A 21,050-nucleotide genomic window follows, 5' to 3' on the forward strand; every position below is an offset into this window, starting at 1 on the left:
CTCTCCTCCCCAAACCAGGCTATAGCAACAGGAATACGCCTACTTCACCACAGTGATAAGAGGGAAGCAGAAGTTTTAGACCTCACTTTGCCCACCACAGGGTTAAAAACAAATGTACTTACTGAGGTCCTAAATACAGAGCAAACCAGCCTAGAACCTCTGCTGTCCCAGTGAGGGTCTTACTGATGTGCTGTGTTGCGGGCACCTGGACAAAGCCAGGATCTTGTTCTCCAGTGAATAGGCAAATGTCAAGGCAGCATAGGCCTGCTCCTGTGATCTGGATTTCCTTCTACAACATTTCACTATAGAGAGCTTGGTGGTACAAGTGTCCATAGCCACCTCAGTCCCAAAGCTTTTCTGACCACATCACCAGTCGAAACGCATGGAGACATTTGCCAAGTAGATGTTTTTATCTGCCAGCTTTGCCCTCGGATCATTCAATACCAGCTCCCTCTTGAGGAGGTGTTTGCAGACAGAGTGACTGACATCTCACCAGCTGTCTCTGTTGACCTCAGGCCAACCCCGAATGCCTCAGTACAGGTGTCCAGGATGCAATGAAGCAATTCATACGTACTGGCCAGAATTTCAAGGTAGGGCAGTGTAATGGCTGGATTTTCTGAGTAGGTGGGATCAGCCCCCAGGGGCCCCTCCAACCCAGCCAGAACGTACTCACCTTCCCTCCCCAGGACCACCTATATCCAGGCACCTGGTACCTACCTGAGGATGGGGAACTCGCAATATACAAGCTCATATTATTAAGAACACCACTAAATCTATAGGGATACTAAGAATACTCACTGATTACTAGGGATATCCATACCCTACACCACACTTATTCACATCAGTTGGTCTCGCGGCCACCCTGACCCAGACCGTTCTACCCTAGGGCAGATATGACACACAATCCGGTGTGTCTACACACGGGCCTGCAGAACCCAATGCTCCCTTTTCCAAACTGTTCGCAATCCTGCGAAACTACACACTAGTTCAACTACCTAGTGCTCTCATTTACTCAAGCCACAATCCTGTGGGTATCGGCACTGGTTCGACCCCCCAGTGCTCTCATTAACGCCGCATATCAACGACGACCACATTCCTATGAACACCTATACATATATATATATATATTGGGAAGTCTCTTCACTAAGGGTCTGCTACTACAATAATATTATGGGATGGTGTACTAACTTAGTCCCTTGGTTGCAAGTCTCCTCTCTCCCTCACTATTACTTACCTGATCAGGGGTAGCATCTGTTCAAACAGCAATACTTACCAGGAAAGATTATTCTTACTGTATGAGGACAAAGATATACACACTATGTGATAGAGTTGTCTTTTGATTTAAGCGCTCCTACCCCCCTTATCCATCAGTGGCTCAACAGCAACTGGCTTGAAGCCAGGATAACTTTATCACAAAAGAACTCATGCACACTAATTCACTAATTAATGGGGTCATTTATTATTAGTACAATATAAACCTTCACACAGATTTGACAAAGACTATAGGTAGAACACACCGCTTGAAAGAGAAGGATTACACATAACAGGAACACTCCGCTGAAAGGGAAAAGATTAGACATAAAGTGTAAGTGTAGCTAATGTGATGGAAACAATATCACCTGATTAGTGTGAAGTCTTGTTCTAGCTGTCATCTGGGTTCCTCTCTCGTCTGTGCCTTGGCTCATCTCAGGCTCTCTCTCTCTCCTGCACTCTTGGGTACACCTCTGCGCTGATCACTCTGTCTCTGGACTCCTCTCCCCCACACGAACTGTCTCTCCACCTTCCGTCTTCAATCTTAATGGTTCCTGCCGCTCTGATCACCGTTCATTCCACTAGCTTATTCACTCTGTCTCTGCGCCAATGTCCAATTAACTCCATCTGCTCCCATAGGTTAATCCACGAGCTCTCCTCTATCTCTTCTAAAAGGCATTACTTCAGACTCCAGCTATTCACACCTCCTCCTGATAAGCAACTGCTTCTGACTGCTTCCTTCAGTTCCAGCTCACTATTCAACTCAGCTCTTCTCCAGCTTGAACCCTCTCTCTCTCCTGCCAACTCCACTCCACTGCTCGACTCTCTGCTGGACTCTCTGGCTGACTCTCTCCTCGACTGCCCCTCTGCTTGACTGACTGACTCCGCCTCTGCACTTCACAAATATAGAATGCTGTTTCCTCATGGAAAGTTCCAGCCAGCAGCTTCCTCCCACCAATCCCATGCACCAGGCTCCTTGCGCTAGACGCTCCCACAGTGACCAGTCTGCTTGTTTCGTCTAGAGACCTGAGCCCGGGAACAATTCCTGATTAGATTCAGCTCTGGCCGGTTCTCTCCGGTCCGCTTAGGGCGAACAACAGTTATAACTATAAACATTGCTTTTGCCCTGAAAAGCCTCCCAGTTTCATCAAAATGGAGTCCCTCTAGCTCTAGGCCTGTAGGCCTGAAAGGGGTGAAATGCTCCTTAGCTCTGTCAGAATACCTACATAAACCATACCAATATGTCTAATATGTCAAAGCCAATAGGCAATAGACAGGTTAAAGTCAAGAATAAAGGCATATTAAGCAGCTATCCTCTTCTAGATCTGGAAAAAAGGGCTTAAAAGGGCCAACACAGGCTAAGAATACCTATACTAGATGCGAGCAAGACTAATGATCTATATCACTGCTAAATAAAGCCAAAAACTCTGCCATTACATTGCACCCTAGATCCTTATCTTGCGAGCATCTTATAAACAACAACAACCATCTAAACAAACATCAACATAATCTATCCAACATAGGCTAAGAATACCTATCCTAGATGTGAGCAAGATTAAGATCTATATCACTGCTAAATAAAGCCCAAAAAACTCTGCCATCCACCCTTAGATCCTTATCTTGCGAACATCTTATAAACAATAACATCTAGATAAACAAACATCAACACAATCTATCAACAAATCAAAACCTAAAAAACTCCCTAAAAACAATGACAACTCATGGAAATTCCACCTGAAACTCAATTGTAGGGAATAGAAACCTAAAAACAAATCAAAGCACCCTTGACTTGAATGCTGAAACCTATCCGATAACAACAGAAACTAACCAAAACATCCTCAAACTAAATGTGCCTCAACTTCTAATGATAACTGGTGAAATCTAGTGATGTAGGGACTTATGTGTTGAATGAAAACAGCAAGGGGCCTAAATGGGGCCTACTTCGGACAACTTAAGGCTAAATGAGGCCTACCTACTATTGTCAACTTAAGAACTAAATGTGTTTCAACTCCTAATGAGAAAACAAGAAAGGGCCTAAATGAGCCCTACGTACTATAGGCAACTTAAGCTAATGATGACTCATGAAACTATTGGTGTAGGGGCTTGTTTGTGGGATGAAAATAACAATAGGCCTAAATGAGGCCTACCTGCTGACATTTGTCAATTTAAAGTGAAATCTGAGAAATAAACATGACAAACTGTGTCAAGGTTTGGGCAAACATTAATACATAATCATACTAAAAGACACACCACCCAAAACAATCCAAATTTTAAGGTAACCACCCTTTGATCAATCAAGGTGAAAATGTAAGAACAGTAAAAACTATAACCCCAGTTGTACAGGATAGCAGGTGTAACATTAAAAACACATGTGGGCACCGCCATTCAAAAAAGTCCTTCATTGGCAAAAACTGTTTTGAAGAAAACAGAAAAACTATAATAGGTGACATGTTTTTTTTTTTGCTTTAAAAGTGGGACCTGCTTGTCCAAGGGATCATGCATCACATTCTTTTATAATACTGTTACAAATAAAACATGTTTTAGTTTTTTGTTTTTTAAAAGTGGGGCCTGCTCGTAGTGATGTCAAGAAAAAATTGCAGGCCAAGCCATAATGTCCAAATTCTTCAGTGTAGGCCACCACCCTGCATCCTCGGTATCCGGACACTTCCTCCAATGCGGCCATCCATTACCCGGTCTGGTCTGGTCTGGTCTGGTTCCATCATCCAAAAATAATAAACTAAAATAAAAACATGAAAGTAAAAAGCTAAAACAATAAAGGGAGTGGGAGGGGTGTGGGCCGACGCACCAACAACACCACAACCCAGCAACCTAGGAACAAGAGAACAAGTATCATTAATCTTGTAAAATAAAATTTTCCATTTAAAAAGCACCCCGGGTGCCTTTCATTATTGAAAAGAAAATATCCTAATTAATTAAAAACATTCAAAATTTAACTTTTAATAACATTAGTAGGGCCTAACATACCCTAATCCTTACTAAGCCAGTCCCACCCTTCAGGGCAGGAGCCATGCTACAGTGGGAAGCTACTTTAAACACTGCAATATGATGAGCCTCTCTAAACCAACCCCTCCCTTCAGAGCAGGAGCCAGGCTACAGTGTGAAAAAAAAAATTTGGATTACCGCCAAATGATGAGCTCATAGCATCAGCAGGGCACTGCAAGCCTCCCATTTCGCTGGTCAGAGAGGCCCGCCCAGGCTCACTACGACTAACTAACACCAAGGGAAGAGCCAGGTCACCCCGCCCTTAAATAAACAAGCCGTTCGCGGAAGAAAATTGAACTGTAGCCAATCATAACAAACTGGGACGTGATCGAAACTTGCAGAATGAAGGCACAAACCAGCTGGTCTGCCAAGGTCGAAAAACAAATTTCTCATGCCTTATTTTCTAACTAACGGAAGCTAGAATTTAACAAAAAAGAATTCTGTTACAGTGTACTGCCAATTAAAAAAAGCTCCAGTTTTGAAAAAGACTTTTGTTCAACTAATTCAGCTAAAGGCAAGACACTTAAAATATGGGCACTTATTTAGAAAGGGGAAACTACCTTTGGCACACAAGATTATACATTCTGCATTTGGGAAAAAAAACGATGTAACATGGTCCATTTGTCAAAGAGAAATAATTTGTAAAACAACATAAAATGCAGATACATTTCAACATTGTATTTAAGTTAAAGTTTTGCTGACACATTTATAAAAGCATACATTTTAATTTACATTTGGGAAAATAATAATGTTACATTTTAACACTTTTTTCTTTCAAAGGCACATGGTTGCCATCCACTAATTAAAAGCACATGTTATCATGCACTATCGGGCAAGATTCATTATACTGAACCCGTCATTATTGCAACCAGCACATTCCTGTCTAGATGGAAACCCCTCACAGAAATAATTAATGAAAACAGCTCGTAGCGTGCACTCTAACGGGCCATTTTTTTTTTTAACATTTCACTCATTTTAAAAGAACACAGCTTTCCCCGTAAGGTTGATTTATAACCACATCAGTTCCAAGGTGAACCCACACAAATTCGTAGACGCATTTCAAAAGGAATGTGAAATGAACAGAACCCTTCTCAAAACACAAGATGTTACCTTCCCGTCAAGAAACTGACAAAGCACGTAGGCAGACCAAGGAACCAAACAAAAAGTGAAAATCAAACCATCAAATAATCCTTAAAATAATCCACTGACTTTTATAGTCAGGTCAGATAACCATGCATGTTGACAGCATGTAAAAAATAAAGACTGCCATCTCAACTCAAGATATTAACCCTTTGGCAGCTCAAGCAGAATCATTTCCCAACGTCCATTGATACATGGGAAAATCATTAGCACATTTCTTCACGTTTACAGATGACACATACACATATTTTCAAAACGTTATCCCCAAGCACCCGAGAGAGATCCAGCTCTCTCCTGCCAAACGTAATGATAACATGCCCTGTCCAAGCCATGACCACATGGCGCTATTCACAAGCCATATTTACAAGACAAACCTTTCACCAACAACATTTCCAAGGCGCAATGCACAAGGAACACAGCAAATCAACATGAGCACATGCACCTCACAAATCACAATAATATGGCGCTATTCACAAGTCATATTTACAAGGAGCTATATTCAAAGAACTCCACAGATCATATTACAATGAACACATTTCACATTGCACAGCATAAGCAGATGCAGCAAGCAATTGAATGGGCAATTTAAAAGCATTTTTTACACACATTTATACAATTGGACCATCACAAAGATGTAACTGGCTTTCTCATGTAATGCCATCCTTCAACTCTGACAGTTTAAACACCAAGATGAAAACCATTCCTTCCACCCTGAATAAACCAAATGCCATGATGTAATGCAATCTCCTCACGCTGCAACTGTTCAAGCCCTTAGGTCTAACAGGCTACATAAACTGCAACATTACGCCAGATGGAACCAGCGTTCAGGGCATTCCCTCAGAACACATGGGCAACTCTCTAAGCACATGGCCAGGCACACAGGCTTCGTAAGATGACGACTACGCCAGATGTAATGGCTGGATTTTCTGAGTAGGTGGGATCAGCCCCCAGGGGCCCCTCCAACCCAGCCAGAACGTACTCACCTTCCCTCCCCAGGACCACCTATATCCAGGCACCTGGTACCTACCTGAGGATGGGGAACTCGCAATATACAAGCTCATATTATTAGGAACACCACTAAATCTATAGGGATACTAAGAATACTCACTGATTACTAGGGATATCCATACCCTACACCACACTTATTCACATCAGTTGGTCTCGCGGCCACCCTGACCCAGACCGTTCTACCCTAGGGCAGATATGACACACAATCCGGTGTGTCTACACACGGGCCTGCAGAACCCAATGCTCCCTTTTCCAAACTGTTCGCAATCCTGCGAAACTACACACTAGTTCAACTACCTAGTGCTCTCATTTACTCAAGCCACAATCCTGTGGGTATCGGCACTGGTTCGACCCCCCAGTGCTCTCATTAACGCCGCATATCAACGACGACCACATTCCTATGAACACCTATACATATATATATATATATTGGGAAGTCTCTTCACTAAGGGTCTGCTACTACAATAATATTATGGGATGGTGTACTAACTTAGTCCCTTGGTTGCAAGTCTCCTCTCTCCCTCACTATTACTTACCTGATCAGGGGTAGCATCTGTTCAAACAGCAATACTTACCAGGAAAGATTATTCTTACTGTATGAGGACAAAGATATACACACTATGTGATAGAGTTGTCTTTTGATTTAAGCGCTCCTACCCCCCTTATCCATCAGTGGCTCAACAGCAACTGGCTTGAAGCCAGGATAACTTTATCACAAAAGAACTCATGCACACTAATTCACTAATTAATGGGGTCATTTATTATTAGTACAATATAAACCTTCACACAGATTTGACAAAGACTATAGGTAGAACACACCGCTTGAAAGAGAAGGATTACACATAACAGGAACACTCCGCTGAAAGGGAAAAGATTAGACATAAAGTGTAAGTGTAGCTAATGTGATGGAAACAATATCACCTGATTAGTGTGAAGTCTTGTTCTAGCTGTCATCTGGGTTCCTCTCTCGTCTGTGCCTTGGCTCATCTCAGGCTCTCTCTCTCTCCTGCACTCTTGGGTACACCTCTGCGCTGATCACTCTGTCTCTGGACTCCTCTCCCCCACACGAACTGTCTCTCCACCTTCCGTCTTCAATCTTAATGGTTCCTGCCGCTCTGATCACCGTTCATTCCACTAGCTTATTCACTCTGTCTCTGCGCCAATGTCCAATTAACTCCATCTGCTCCCATAGGTTAATCCACGAGCTCTCCTCTATCTCTTCTAAAAGGCATTACTTCAGACTCCAGCTATTCACACCTCCTCCTGATAAGCAACTGCTTCTGACTGCTTCCTTCAGTTCCAGCTCACTATTCAACTCAGCTCTTCTCCAGCTTGAACCCTCTCTCTCTCCTGCCAACTCCACTCCACTGCTCGACTCTCTGCTGGACTCTCTGGCTGACTCTCTCCTCGACTGCCCCTCTGCTTGACTGACTGACTCCGCCTCTGCACTTCACAAATATAGAATGCTGTTTCCTCATGGAAAGTTCCAGCCAGCAGCTTCCTCCCACCAATCCCATGCACCAGGCTCCTTGCGCTAGACGCTCCCACAGTGACCAGTCTGCTTGTTTCGTCTAGAGACCTGAGCCCGGGAACAATTCCTGATTAGATTCAGCTCTGGCCGGTTCTCTCCGGTCCGCTTAGGGCGAACAACAGTTATAACTATAAACATTGCTTTTGCCCTGAAAAGCCTCCCAGTTTCATCAAAATGGAGTCCCTCTAGCTCTAGGCCTGTAGGCCTGAAAGGGGTGAAATGCTCCTTAGCTCTGTCAGAATACCTACATAAACCATACCAATATGTCTAATATGTCAAAGCCAATAGGCAATAGACAGGTTAAAGTCAAGAATAAAGGCATATTAAGCAGCTATCCTCTTCTAGATCTGGAAAAAAAGGCTTAAAAGGGCCAACACAGGCTAAGAATACCTATACTAGATGCGAGCAAGACTAATGATCTATATCACTGCTAAATAAAGCCAAAAACTCTGCCATTACAGGCAGTTAGAACCAGTGCGGTGCTTTGGCACCGCACCTGAATTCTCCATATTTGCTTTTTAAATGATGTCCAGAAATGGCTGATGGGCATCCCTTTTGGTCTCTTGCCATTTTAGAGCGAAGGCTAACTCAACCGTAGAGGAGGTTTAAGTACGGTGAGCATGGTTATAGCACACTCCCTGTGCCTCGCTCTGCCAGTTAAGCAGTTCACACAGGAATTGCACCCCTTTCCCAGCTTTGGCAGAGGGTACCAGCAAAGACTATGCCAGATCATGCCTCAACAACAACAATTAGCCTCTCAGTCCTTTTGTGATAGAGCAGGAAAGCAGACCTAGAGATCCATGCTACCAGAGGCAGCGATCTACCCAATCCCTAGCCCCTCCTTCCTCACCTTTTACACAAAACCGATTTAAGTCTCCCTCGGCTGCACACATTCCCACATTCAGAGGTTGCATCCCTTTTTCATCTTCCCCAATAGAGGAGCAGTCCGTCCTACAAATGGGTGTTCCAGATCATGCATCAGATACTCCCTACCCATCTTATTCCCCCCCCCTAGAAATCTCGCCAACAACGCAACACCTCCTGAAGAACCCCTTGTCCATACTGATATATTCAAGCTGTCTTGGCCAAGAGAGTTGCAGAGAGGTTCCCAGCAGCAGAAATCAGGACTAGCTTTTACTCCTGTTACTTTCTGAATCCGTAAATCAATGGAGGTCTTTTTGCCATACAGTATCTGCCCCCCTTGAATTTTTCCTGCAGAAGGACACGCTCAAAATGCTCACACTGGCCCAAGTTCCGTCTGCCCCAGATCCAGGAGACTAGATGGTGGCATTGGATTTGCAGGATGCCTATTTTCACATTCCCATCCTGCAATCCGACAGACGTTACCTGTGGTTTCAAGAGTATCAGCCGAACTTTTGGTTTTCCCTACTTCCCTTAGGCCTGTCCAGTGCACCTTGGTTGTTCACAAAAGTAATGGTGGTGGTCGCAATCCATCTGTGGAAATTGGGAATACCAGTATTCCCATACCTCATCGAGTAGCTGCTGAAGGTGAGTCTCCCTCATTTGTCAGCTACCCCCAGATTATGGCTGGTCCACTGGCAATAACTGGGATATTGTATCAGTGTATCAGTCAAACTTGACTCCTTTGTAATGATTCCCCTTCATCAGAGCCATTCTGGATACATTACTCGACTTAGCCTTTCCTCCACCTCAGTCAGTTCAGAACATTCAGGTTATGATCCAGATATTTCAACCTTTGGCCTGGGCTTCAGTGGGAGCTGCTCTCAGGCTTCTGGGCCTCTTGGCTGCCTGCATCATGCTAATGGATCTCTAGGGCACATCTTCCTCCTGAAGTGGTTGGTGTCATCCTGGCAGCCAGGCGTTCTTCCACCAAAACTCTAGATGTGGGATGCTGTGAGAAGTTTGTTATCTGGTGTTCCTCCTGTGGCCAACTCCCCTTACAGGCCAAGCTACCAATCTCCTGGTTTTTTTTCCTCTAGCCCAACAAGGCTTTGCTGGGGCAACAGGTAAAGTTTATCTTTCGGCCCTTTCGCCTTCTTCATTTGCCAGATCAGCCATCCCTGTTCAAATCACTAGTTGTAATGCGTTTCTTGAAGAAGCTGAACCACTGGTTCCCACCAACACCTTTTGTGATGCTGCAGTGGGACCTTAATTTAGTTCTCACATACATGAGAGAAGAGAGTTTCTCATTGCCATAACATCTGCTTGCAAGTGAGCGAACTCCAGACTTTACCTGTACTCCAACCATATACATCCTTTTCCCCCGGACAAGTTAGTCCTCGAGCAAATGCAGGATTGTTGCCGAAGATAGTCACTCCGTTCCAAATAGGGCAATATGTCACATTACCAGCTTTTTAACCTCCACATTGCCCTTCTAAGGACGGGGAACACCTACTCTGTCTTGATCCTTAGAGGGCCCCCAGCTTTTAAATTGATTCGGCAGGCAGCTTTTTGTGGGCTTTTCTGGAGCAAAAAATTGAAAAGCCGTGCAAAAAGAGAACCAGCTCCAGATGGATTTGTTAATACATTAAGATCTGCCATGGGGTAGCTGAACAGCAGCTGCCAGAAGGCTTGCATGCTAATTCTACCAGTGTTAAGGCTGTTAGCACTGTACTGGTGAGCTCTTTGCCAATTCTTGACATCTGCCAGGCTGCAAGGTGGGCATTCCTTTACACGTTCATGAAGCACTACTGCCTGGATAGCCCAGTGCGTCGGAATGGGCACTTCGCCCAGTCTGTCCTATTGGATTTCCTAGTCTGAGCCATTCCACAGAACCACCACCTGAGGAGGTACTGCTTTTGTATCTGTTCTCAAGATGAGGAATCTGGAGTTGGAACTCTCTATCAGAACAACAGTTCCTTTCATTAACACTCCTGTTCTGATAGAAACTGTCTTAACTGCAGATTCCTCACACCCACCCTCCTCCATGTTCAGTGGAAGGAACTCATACAGTTTATTAATAATGTACCACTCTAGCAATTCACACACTGGCATATTTCGATTTCTCTTGGCTGTGCATCTGAGGGCACAGACGAAGTTCTGAAAGAAACTGATGTCAGCGCACAGAGGTTGTGCAAATATCGTGGCCCTGACATGACATCTGAGGAGGGATGGATTCAATGCAGAGCCCCATGACACAACCTACCGATGCATCAGGGAATTACTATTGAAAAGTATCTGAATCCAGTTTTGGGTACTACAAGGTGAAGAATCTTTAGTTAGATGGTGTCTACCAGAAAATGAGTTACCAGAGATAAGTAAGTTGTTTGTTATTTTGTTATTTACAAGAAAAAGTAACTACCTTCAGGACCAAGTAGGCCAGGCTGGTTGCGGAACAAGTTAAAATAGAACCAAATAACAGGAGGAGTGTTGGGAAAATGGTGCAAGGTTTGTGTTTCTGATTAGGATTAACTGAAAGAATATTCAAAACCTCATTCATATTAATTTAAGAATGGCATTTTTTGGGGATAAGTTGTTGCTTTAGCCATAGTCCTTTTTGGCCCGGTCACTTTTTATTAGTATCTGCTTTTAGTGCTGTTCTCTACAAATATAAATATGCAATACTTATTTGGATTACTTAGCGTCCTATCAAGTTTTATAGTTAAGGTTTTTTCCTGCTGGATAATAGAATGCTTTTTTATTTTTTGCAGAGTTGCCACTGCTTTCAGAAAGTGTGGACATCATTATTTCTGACATTCCTTTTGGTAAAAAGTTTGTAAGCATAAAAGAGGATTTCACAGGTATTTTACACGAAATGGAAAGGTAGGTCTCAGCGGTTTCACATTTCATGATTGTTTTGATGTTTGTTAAGAATTTGATTTGATATGCAAACTTTTAGCTTACAGTGCTTTTTACTTAATTTCCTCTAGTACACTTTGGCAAAGACATAGGAGTTTATGGCAGATTTGTTGTATGTGTATATATATATATATATCACCTACTGGCGACCGCCAGTAGGTAGGAATAGTTTAGACCTAGTTTCCATAAGAAAAGCATTTTTGACGTGCCTATAACTTTGCCGTTGTTTGACTAATCTTTATGCGATTATCCCGAAAAAGTGTCAAGGTAGGTTCTGGTTGTCAGGGGAAGGGGTGATCCGTGCATAGGGGACCGAGAATTTGGGGCACGGAATAAGGTTGGGTTTATATTGTCAATTCCCATAGTAAACTGCTACAGCCTGATCTGTGGAAGGGACTTACACCAAATTTGGCAGAGAGGTAGATGTTGGTTCAAAGAAGTGCCTTTTGTTGTTTGGTGTAAATCCGTTCAGTAGTTGAGAAATGTAAGTTTAAAATTATAATGATATCTCTACCCACGGATAGTTCACTGTGGTTTTGCGATTTGTTGGCTGGAGGGAACCAGATCAGAAAGTTATAGCTGCCATATTATTGCTTGTGAAAGGTTCCCAGGGCTGAAAATTTCTGAAAAAGCTAAGAGGTACTCTGAACCCATGTTTGAGGAATGGGGGTGTTAGTGACACAAGTTATGTACCCGAATTGATTTTTTTAATCGTGTGCGATATTCGCAACAACGCTACGACCGCCAGTGTGGCCCCCGTGTATCACATTGGGTACATCACGACTATCAATGCCATCGCTAATATTGGTGAAAATATATAAAAATATATTAGTGAATCAATGATACGCATTGGTATTGAGATTTTGATAAATGTTTTTATAGTTATTTATTTAATGAGTTATCTCCTGTGATCCTTAGAATTAATTATATAGTTATAATTTTTGAATGTGATGGTAGCTATTGAATTCCTGCTTTTGCTTTCCTCTTTTGCGACGTAACCGCTGGGTTTGCGATTACCTCCTTCATTACTATCTCCGGCCTCACTGCGGAAACAGAGAATAGGTTTTAGAGACGGTTGTTGTAGGAATGCACTTGAAAAACATGAGTATGATGTGTACAGCAATAAACCCCTAGTGTATAAAATACTGTAATATGTGTGCATATTTGTTTTCACTTTATGGAAAAGGCACTACTGTTGCGGTTATCTGTGATGTCGCGTATAACCAAAAACACGCTAAATATGTCTGAAAGATGGTTTTTAAAGAAACTCAGTACAAAAATATGAGTTTAAACATGCTTTGAAAGAAGTATGTATATAGCAATATGTGTACAGCAATGTTCGGAATGGATTTTTTTGAACTTTTTTTTGGGATGTGTTGGTGGTCATTGAATGTCTGCTTATGTTTTCCGTTTTCATGACATGTCTGTTGGGATCGCGATTACCGAGGTCATTGCGGTCTCCAGAGACACCACAAAAAAAAAATAGGTTTCAGGGTTGGTTTTTAAGACACTCTCTCCTAAAACGTGACTTTAGAAACTATGTGTGGATGTATGTGTTTTACACTTTATAGAAAAGGCGCAATTGTCGCCGTTAACGATGCCATTGCAACATTCCGAATAACTGCAAAAATGGAAAATAGGTCTGAAAGATGGATTTTAAAGAAACTTAGTACAAAAACAGGAGTTTAAACATGTTTTTATAGAAGTATGTATATAGTAATATGTGTAGGGTAATGTTCAGAATGGATTTTTTTACATATTAATTTTGGATGTGTTAGTGGTCAGTGAATGTCTGCTTTTGTTTTCTGTTTTTGCGACATGTCTACAGGGATCGCAACATTGTTGCAAATTAAAAAAATGTAAAGACAAAAAAAACGCTTATTAATCCACTGAAAAAAATACAAGCTGATAAAAATACCTCTTATAGAACCATTTTAGATAGAAATTATAATTTAAAAACCTTGGAAAAAAAAAATCATAGGTTACACTACAGGGACATTATAGTGAGGATTTAGCATTTTAAAAACCTTAACAATTCACTGAAAAAAACAAAGAAATTCAGCTGTTATAGTTATTGAGCTAACGGGAACTCGCACCCCGCAATGCACTGCTTATGACCTCACATATTACATCACTCATGACATCACTTTTGACTTCTCAAATTACATCTTCCACAGAATCTCTCACACCCCAATATAACCTTTCATTCGCCCACTCAAACTTCCAAACTACCATTCTAAAAACTATTGACACAACCATACCATTACATACACACTACTCACTGATTCATAGGTCTACACAATCAAACACTCAGTCACACATACACCAACTCACTAATATAGCACCTGATATATCCACTCATACACCCATACAGCCACTCATACTCTGTCACCCATAGAGCTACTCACACACTTACTCACTCACCCAGAGTGTCAATCATCACAGCCATTTGCTCATCTATAGTTATACACGCCAACTTACGTATTCATATAGATACTAAGACATACTAACTCACCTATACAGTCACTGACACAAGCATACACTCACCCATACAGCCAATCTCACAATCACTCACTCACACAGTCACTTATATACTCCAGTACTCACCTATACTGCCTTTCACATATGCAGTTACTCACCCATATACCACTGACACTTCCATTAACTTACCAACACAGACATGCGCACACTCACTCACCCATACAGCCCCTTACAAACACACACTCACAAACCCAAACAGTCACAAATGTACCTATTCTCTCATTCATCCATGAAGGGAGTCACACACACCCTCCCCCACCCACACAGACACTCCTACACCCATACATGCACTCATACAAGCAATCAAACACCCATAGAGCCACTTATGTACCTACTTACCAACCCATACAACCACTTACACACCAACTGACTAATACAGACATTCACACTAATTAGTCACTCATCCATACATTCACTGAGACATGTATAATCACTCACTTACACAGTCACGCACCCACTAAATCATCCATACAGGCACTCGTACACCAACTGATTTATCAATACACCTTGGTGTGTATATATATATATATTTAACACTCATAGTGTCATCAGTGATGTCATTTGAGATGTTATCAGGGATGTCACTGACCTTGTCCTGAGTGATGTAATAGGTGAATCATAAGCAGTGCATTATGGGGCACGAGTTATAGGTAGCTCAGCTAACTTAAACTGCTGTATTTCCCTGTTTTTGTATGAGTGAAATATCTGCCTAACTATAACGTCCCTGTATGTAACCTTTGTTTTATTCACTGATATATATTCAGTCTGAATTCAGACTGAATATAGTGCGTCCAAAACTGCAACGCTTCAATTACATCAGGATTCAACTTGTTGATACCCTACGTCCCACCCGCCCATGTATGAAGGTTTCTGGGAGTTGTAGTTCGTAATTCATCAACAGCATGGTGCATGATCACATGGTTGGGGTAGGGGTCAATTCCTTATCAACATTCTGGGTCCATCACTTCACTGGCCGACCCTGGGTCACGGAACCAGCTAACGCACAATATCCAGCCTTGCACAAAACCCATGGGAAGCCCAAAAGCTTTCAGAAGCCCAAGGGGAGATAAAACAGGAAGACAAGATCTAGGACTCACTGAAAACCAAATATCAGCTATCACTAAAGAAACGGTGTCAACTTATCTACAAGTGGACCAGCCAATGTCAACAATCGCCCCTGTAGCCCTGACTTTAAAAATGCAGCTTCCACGCTGTGAAATCTCTGATCCAACTGAACGTGCAAGGGATCAAAGCTCAGCATGGGAGCACAATCGAGAGGGCTTTCGGGCATCAGTAAATACAATAAGCAATACGAAGCGGACAGCAACACTAAATACGGACAACGTATTTGGAGGTGCTACCAACCAAGGGGAAGTTTCGGAAGCCATATGGTTCACCCCTGATTTTACCTCCAAAGGAAGTCATGATATCCTTAACAGAGGCAACATCTTGCGATTATTGGCCCATATCCCTTCACTGGCATTTGTGGCAAGCTCTGACCTGAAGTCTATTGAATTTATAGCTGCGGAAGGCACAGGAAAAGAAGCGACGAAGGCAATTTGGGCTTCGGTAGACCTGGCACAGAAGATCCTTATGGAATCCGAGACTTTTAAAAACTGGGGCATCACGTTGAAACCCTTTACAAAGCCACGATACCCGGACATACTGTGCTCAGAGAGAAGCCTGAACCTGAGGGAGTACGCAGAAGGCAGTAAAATCTCGGTTCTAAGGGGTGCTGTTGGGCCAAGCCGCACTGACAGGGAAGGGTTCATTGGATTCACTCACGGGGAACGACATGGAAAACAAGCCCTTAATGGGTGGCAGGAACAAAGACGGTTCGTGAGAACCATAACAAACAGTAATTGACAAGTGCAGCGGACAACAACGGAGCACCTACAAGATCAATTGCGTTTATGTTCCTGGAATATAAATGGGCAAGCATCCAAAATGCTTGACTCGGACTTCATAGCTTATATTCGATCCTTTGATCTAATTGCGCTACAAGAAACCTGGCTTGCCGAGCCCCCGCACCTTCAGGGGTACCTACGCTTTTTCTCCGGCGCAAAGCGCTTAGCCAAGTACGGTCACTCAAGAGGAGGTTTGGTAATATATGTAGCTACAACTAGCTTTGCGATGGCTAAAGAAATCGGGCCCTCGGCGACAGCTGCACTTGCAGTTCACCTGTCTCTGACAACAGGACAAGGCAAAACAATTAATAACTGCATCCTGGTCAATGCTTATATTCACCCCAAAGGAAAGAAAAAAGCAGTGGAGGAGTTATATGCATACATAGAAGAGTGCATTATGGGGGGAAAAACAGCGAACTTAGTACTCACTGGGGATTTCAACCTCAATCTTATGGGAACAACACAAGAGGAGGGTATCATGGCACAAAATACATTCTGGGCCCTGCCACAACAAGGCAAGCCACGAACAGCCAATCAATCAAAACTGGGAAAGAAGGTACTCGAAGCACTAGAAAACTTCAACATCAGGGCATTAAATGGCAGGTTTGCAGGGGATAACCCGCCAGCCTCAACTTTTCACTCAAGAATAGCGAATAGTACGCTAGATTATACATTCATGTCACTTTCACTCTTCCAATTTACAATATCTTATCGGATAGGGAACCAGACAGATAGTGATCATTGTCCTCAGGAAATCACTATGGACCTTGCAAAACCAGTTTACAAGTATTCGACGGCTCCTAAAGAGTCCATCTACACCGTAAATTTTAAAAAGATCAAGTATTCGGCCGCAATGGGTGAATTTTTGATTGGCCTGGCAAAGCAACATTATATGGAGCGCACAGGCCCCAATGAAGTAGCGAAATGGGTGCAGTTTACTACTACCCTGGGACAATATGCAACAACGCCAAAAGGGCGCACAAGGACGAACAAGCTGGGCACCCTTCCCCAAGCATATAGAGGGAAAATAAAAGAAATGAAACACTCAATCTCTAAGTTAACTAGAGCAGTACAGCAGGATGAAAATAACAAAGGGAAGCTGCATCAACTCTCTAAATTAAAAGCTTCATTAAAAAAACTAAAGTGGGAAGCAAACAGAACTATAGAGGAACAACTCTGGGCAATACTTCATGAGGACATAAAAAAGAATGACGGTGCAAGTTTTTGGAAAACAATAAATTCATTAACGCACCCTGCAAAAATGGAGATTACATCAAACATCACAGAGGCAACTTGGGCAGTATATCTCGAAAATCACTTTAACCGTGATCTGGCGGCCAATCAGAATGTACGAGCCCATGACGTTGGTAATAGGTTACAAAGGTGCCCAATTGACCAGGACACGCCAGGGGACGCAGATCATATATTATTGGAACCCATAATAAAGCGGCAAATAAAGAAAGGAAGAAGGGAAGGCGCGCCGGGTCCAAACGGGATTCCGCCCGTCCTCTTCAAACAAGATATGGACTATTGGGCAGTGGCACTTGAACCCCTTTTTCGGGAGATCAGGCACACTAACATCTTACCAGACACTTGGAAGGGTTCCATCATTGCCCCCATATATAAAGCAGGGGATAGAGGCCTTCCTCAAAATTACCGGCTAGTTGCCCTAATCGATAATGATGCTAAGTATTTTGCAGGTCTAATACTGGAAGAACTAAAGGCATGGGCCATGAGGAAGTCTCTTATACCTGTTAATCAAACAGGCTTCGTTAAAGCAGTGGGGACAACAACAAACATACTGACTATGGGTATGCTTATAGATAAGGCAGAGATGAAAAAAATGCCCCTGCACCTCTGCTATATTGACTATAAGGCGGCATTCGACAACATTAACCGCAATCTACTATGGACAAAACTCAATGATTGGGGTATCCCAAAAGGGTTGTTGGAGCTGTTAATTAATTTACATACAGACACTTGGATTCAGATTAAGGTGGGGGACGGCTCAATGCTGTCAAGGCGGATACAAACAAACAACGGCCTTAAACAGGGCTGCGTGTTGGCCCCCACACTGTTCAACCTGTTCCTGGCGGACTTGGTGCCCCTATTAAACAACTGCAACTCACACTCGCCAAAATTAGGAGGCCTAAATCTACCATGCCTTTTATATGCAGACGACCTGGTGCTAATAAGCCATACAAGAGTAGGGCTCCAAAATCTCTTAAATACGACCCAGAGATATTCAGAGTTAAATGATTTAACAGTGAACCTCGAGAAAACACAAACAATGACAATCAGCAAGAACAAAAACAAGAAAGTCTTCTCGTGGTTCTGGAATAACACCCGCATTAAAGACACGTCGTCGTACAAATATCTAGGTGTGAAAATTGACAGTGGTGGCCAATTCAGCGAACAAAGGGCCAGCATAAGAGGCAAAAGCCTCGCTCTGGCAATCTCTTTAAAAACACTAAACAACAACCTCTCCAGCCCTTCTTTGACCCCTTTACTGAATGTGATACGTGCCAAACTGCTACCAACGCTGACTTATGGGAGTGAGGCCCACCGAGGCAGAGATGCCGTAACACTTGACAGTACAATCGTGTCGGCATATAGAATCATCTTCAGCCTACCAAAGCGAACCTCCCCAGCACAGATCAGATTGGAGTTTGGTATTCGGTCACAGTTTTTGGCACGACAGGGGGCATATATCTGCTCATGGGACAAAGTAAGGAAAACGACTGAAGGAACGTTGAACGAATATTTATGGAAAGAGCTAGAGCAGACCCAAAACTCACCAGCAGCAAAATATCTGGAAAAGAGCATAGTGAACACTGGGCTGGCAGAACTCTGGGCGTCCCCTGCAGATCACAAATCACTAAATAAATTGGTGAAGAAATCGATCAAGCTTCAGTCATGGGTCGAGGATAAAGCCACCTTATCAAAAAGATCTCATGCATGGATGGTATTAAACACATACCTGACACAAGCCCCCCAGCCTTATCTCGGTCTAGGCTATACGAAAAAAACCAAACTGTCCTTTTTAAGATACAGACTGGGCCTGCTACCATGCATCCTACACCTCCCTCACTGGCTGAGATCGAAAGCAGGAATACAATGCAGGCTATGTGGCATTGGGGCTGAAGACATGATGCATCTGCTATGCTCGTGTAAAGAACTGCAAGAAGAAAGGAAGCTCCTGCTGAAACGCCATTTTATTCTACAGGGTGTACGCACACGAAGGAGTGCAGTGCTAACCTGCTTCTCAGCACAGGACCCTCAGCTGAGCTGCAGCTTCGTGAAATTTTTAAAAGCAGTGGAAAAAAAACTACCAAAAACTGACCCATGAACAATCTACAAACAGGACATATGATTTAATTTACATTGATGAATCATCTATGTTGTAAACTTTAATGAATTTTACGGGACATACGAATAGGCTAACAGGCCTACAAAGTGGATGAGAAGTACAGAACGGCCTATTGTGGGCGGCAGGCAAAATATATTTTTTTATGTTGAATAGTTTATGCATATCGCTCTATAGTATAGAATTGATCTTAAACGCATGTTTTTTTTTATGAGCATTTTAACTTTCTTATTGTGTACTGTATTGCATTGGTTTTAATTAACTGCGCAATAAACTATAAACTGAACTGTTATCAGGGGAGTGGTGCAGAACTATTTAAAAGCTCGACAGAACTTACCTTCAGTTTGGCAGCGGCATCTGAAGAAGGCGTTAAGAAGCCGAAAAGCATTATGCCACATCTGCTGTTCAATAAAGAAAACCTAGTCTGAATTCCCTGCCTTTGACCTCTTCCTTCTGCGTTGCTGGAGGTTTTGTTGCATATGTATATATATATATATATATATTCACCGAAAAAACCATAGGTTTCACACGTTATAGTTAGCTGGACATTTCACTCATACAAAACCATTGAAATTCCCCCCTTATAGTTAGTTCAGCTAATTATAACCCGCAATGCACTGCTGATGACGTCACATATTACATCACTCAAGACATGGTCAGTGACATCACTCATGACATCACTGATGACATCTCAAATGATATCACTGATGACATGATCCAGTGAATGTGTGTCTTTCTGAAAAATAAATATTTTTTATATATGTATATCTAAAGGTCGACGGAAGAATAAATGGGTAAATAAGTGTCTAAATAGATAGTTTTTTTGTAAAATTGATTGTATAACTGACTTAATAATTGTATCTTAGTGAATACATGTATTAGCGAGTAATGTTTAAATATTTAAATATCTGTATCAGTGTCTCACTTTGTGTATAAGTGGCTGCATGGGTTGGTGAGTAGCTACATGAGTGTGTATATGGGTTATTAGTTTGTTTTTTGGGTGTCAATATGAGTGTCTGTAGTTCGGTGGGGGATATTACTTAGCTTATAGATGCATGAATGAGTGACTCACTGTTTGCATGTTTTTTGAAGACAGCATGTGTGCAGGACTGTATGGGTGTATGAATGTGTGTATGGGTGTGTTAATTAGTGAAGGAGTGTCTCAGTAGTGTCTTTATTAGTAAGTACATATGTTTTAAACTAGTATATGTAAGTATTGATGTGTGTAAGTGAGTATATGTGAGGGTGAGAGATTGGAAGAGTTCCTGTATAAATAAGTATGTGTTTCTATAAGTTATTGTTTAAGAGAGTAAGTATGTGTACATTTCTGTAGAAGTAAGTGTATTGTGTCATAAGTGTCATTTGAAATGTCATCAGTGATGTCATGAGTGATGTCACTGAGCATGTCATGAGTGATGTAATATGTGACGTCATCAGCAGTGCATTGCGGGCGCGCGAGTTATCGTTAGCTGAACTAACTATAACAGGGGAATTTCAATGGTTTTGTATGAGTGAAATATCC

General features: G+C 42.4%; 1 protein-coding gene across 2 annotated transcripts in view; it reads left to right on the top strand.

The window, feature by feature from the left end:
- Positions 1 to 21,050, top strand: part of THUMPD2 (THUMP domain 2 tRNA and snRNA guanosine methyltransferase) — a 268,497-nt gene that overhangs the window by 198,606 nt on the left and 48,841 nt on the right. For both annotated transcript variants that reach the window (XM_086927226.1, XM_086927227.1), the window contains one exon: positions 11,566 to 11,677. In XM_086927226.1, the coding sequence (XP_086783352.1) occupies positions 11,566 to 11,677 (112 nt within the window). The remainder of the gene's footprint in view (positions 1 to 11,565; positions 11,678 to 21,050) is intronic.

This window comes from Lissotriton vulgaris, chromosome 6, assembly GCF_964263255.1.
Source record: "Lissotriton vulgaris chromosome 6, aLisVul1.2, whole genome shotgun sequence".
In the NCBI taxonomy this organism is placed as follows: Eukaryota; Metazoa; Chordata; class Amphibia; order Caudata; family Salamandridae; genus Lissotriton; species Lissotriton vulgaris.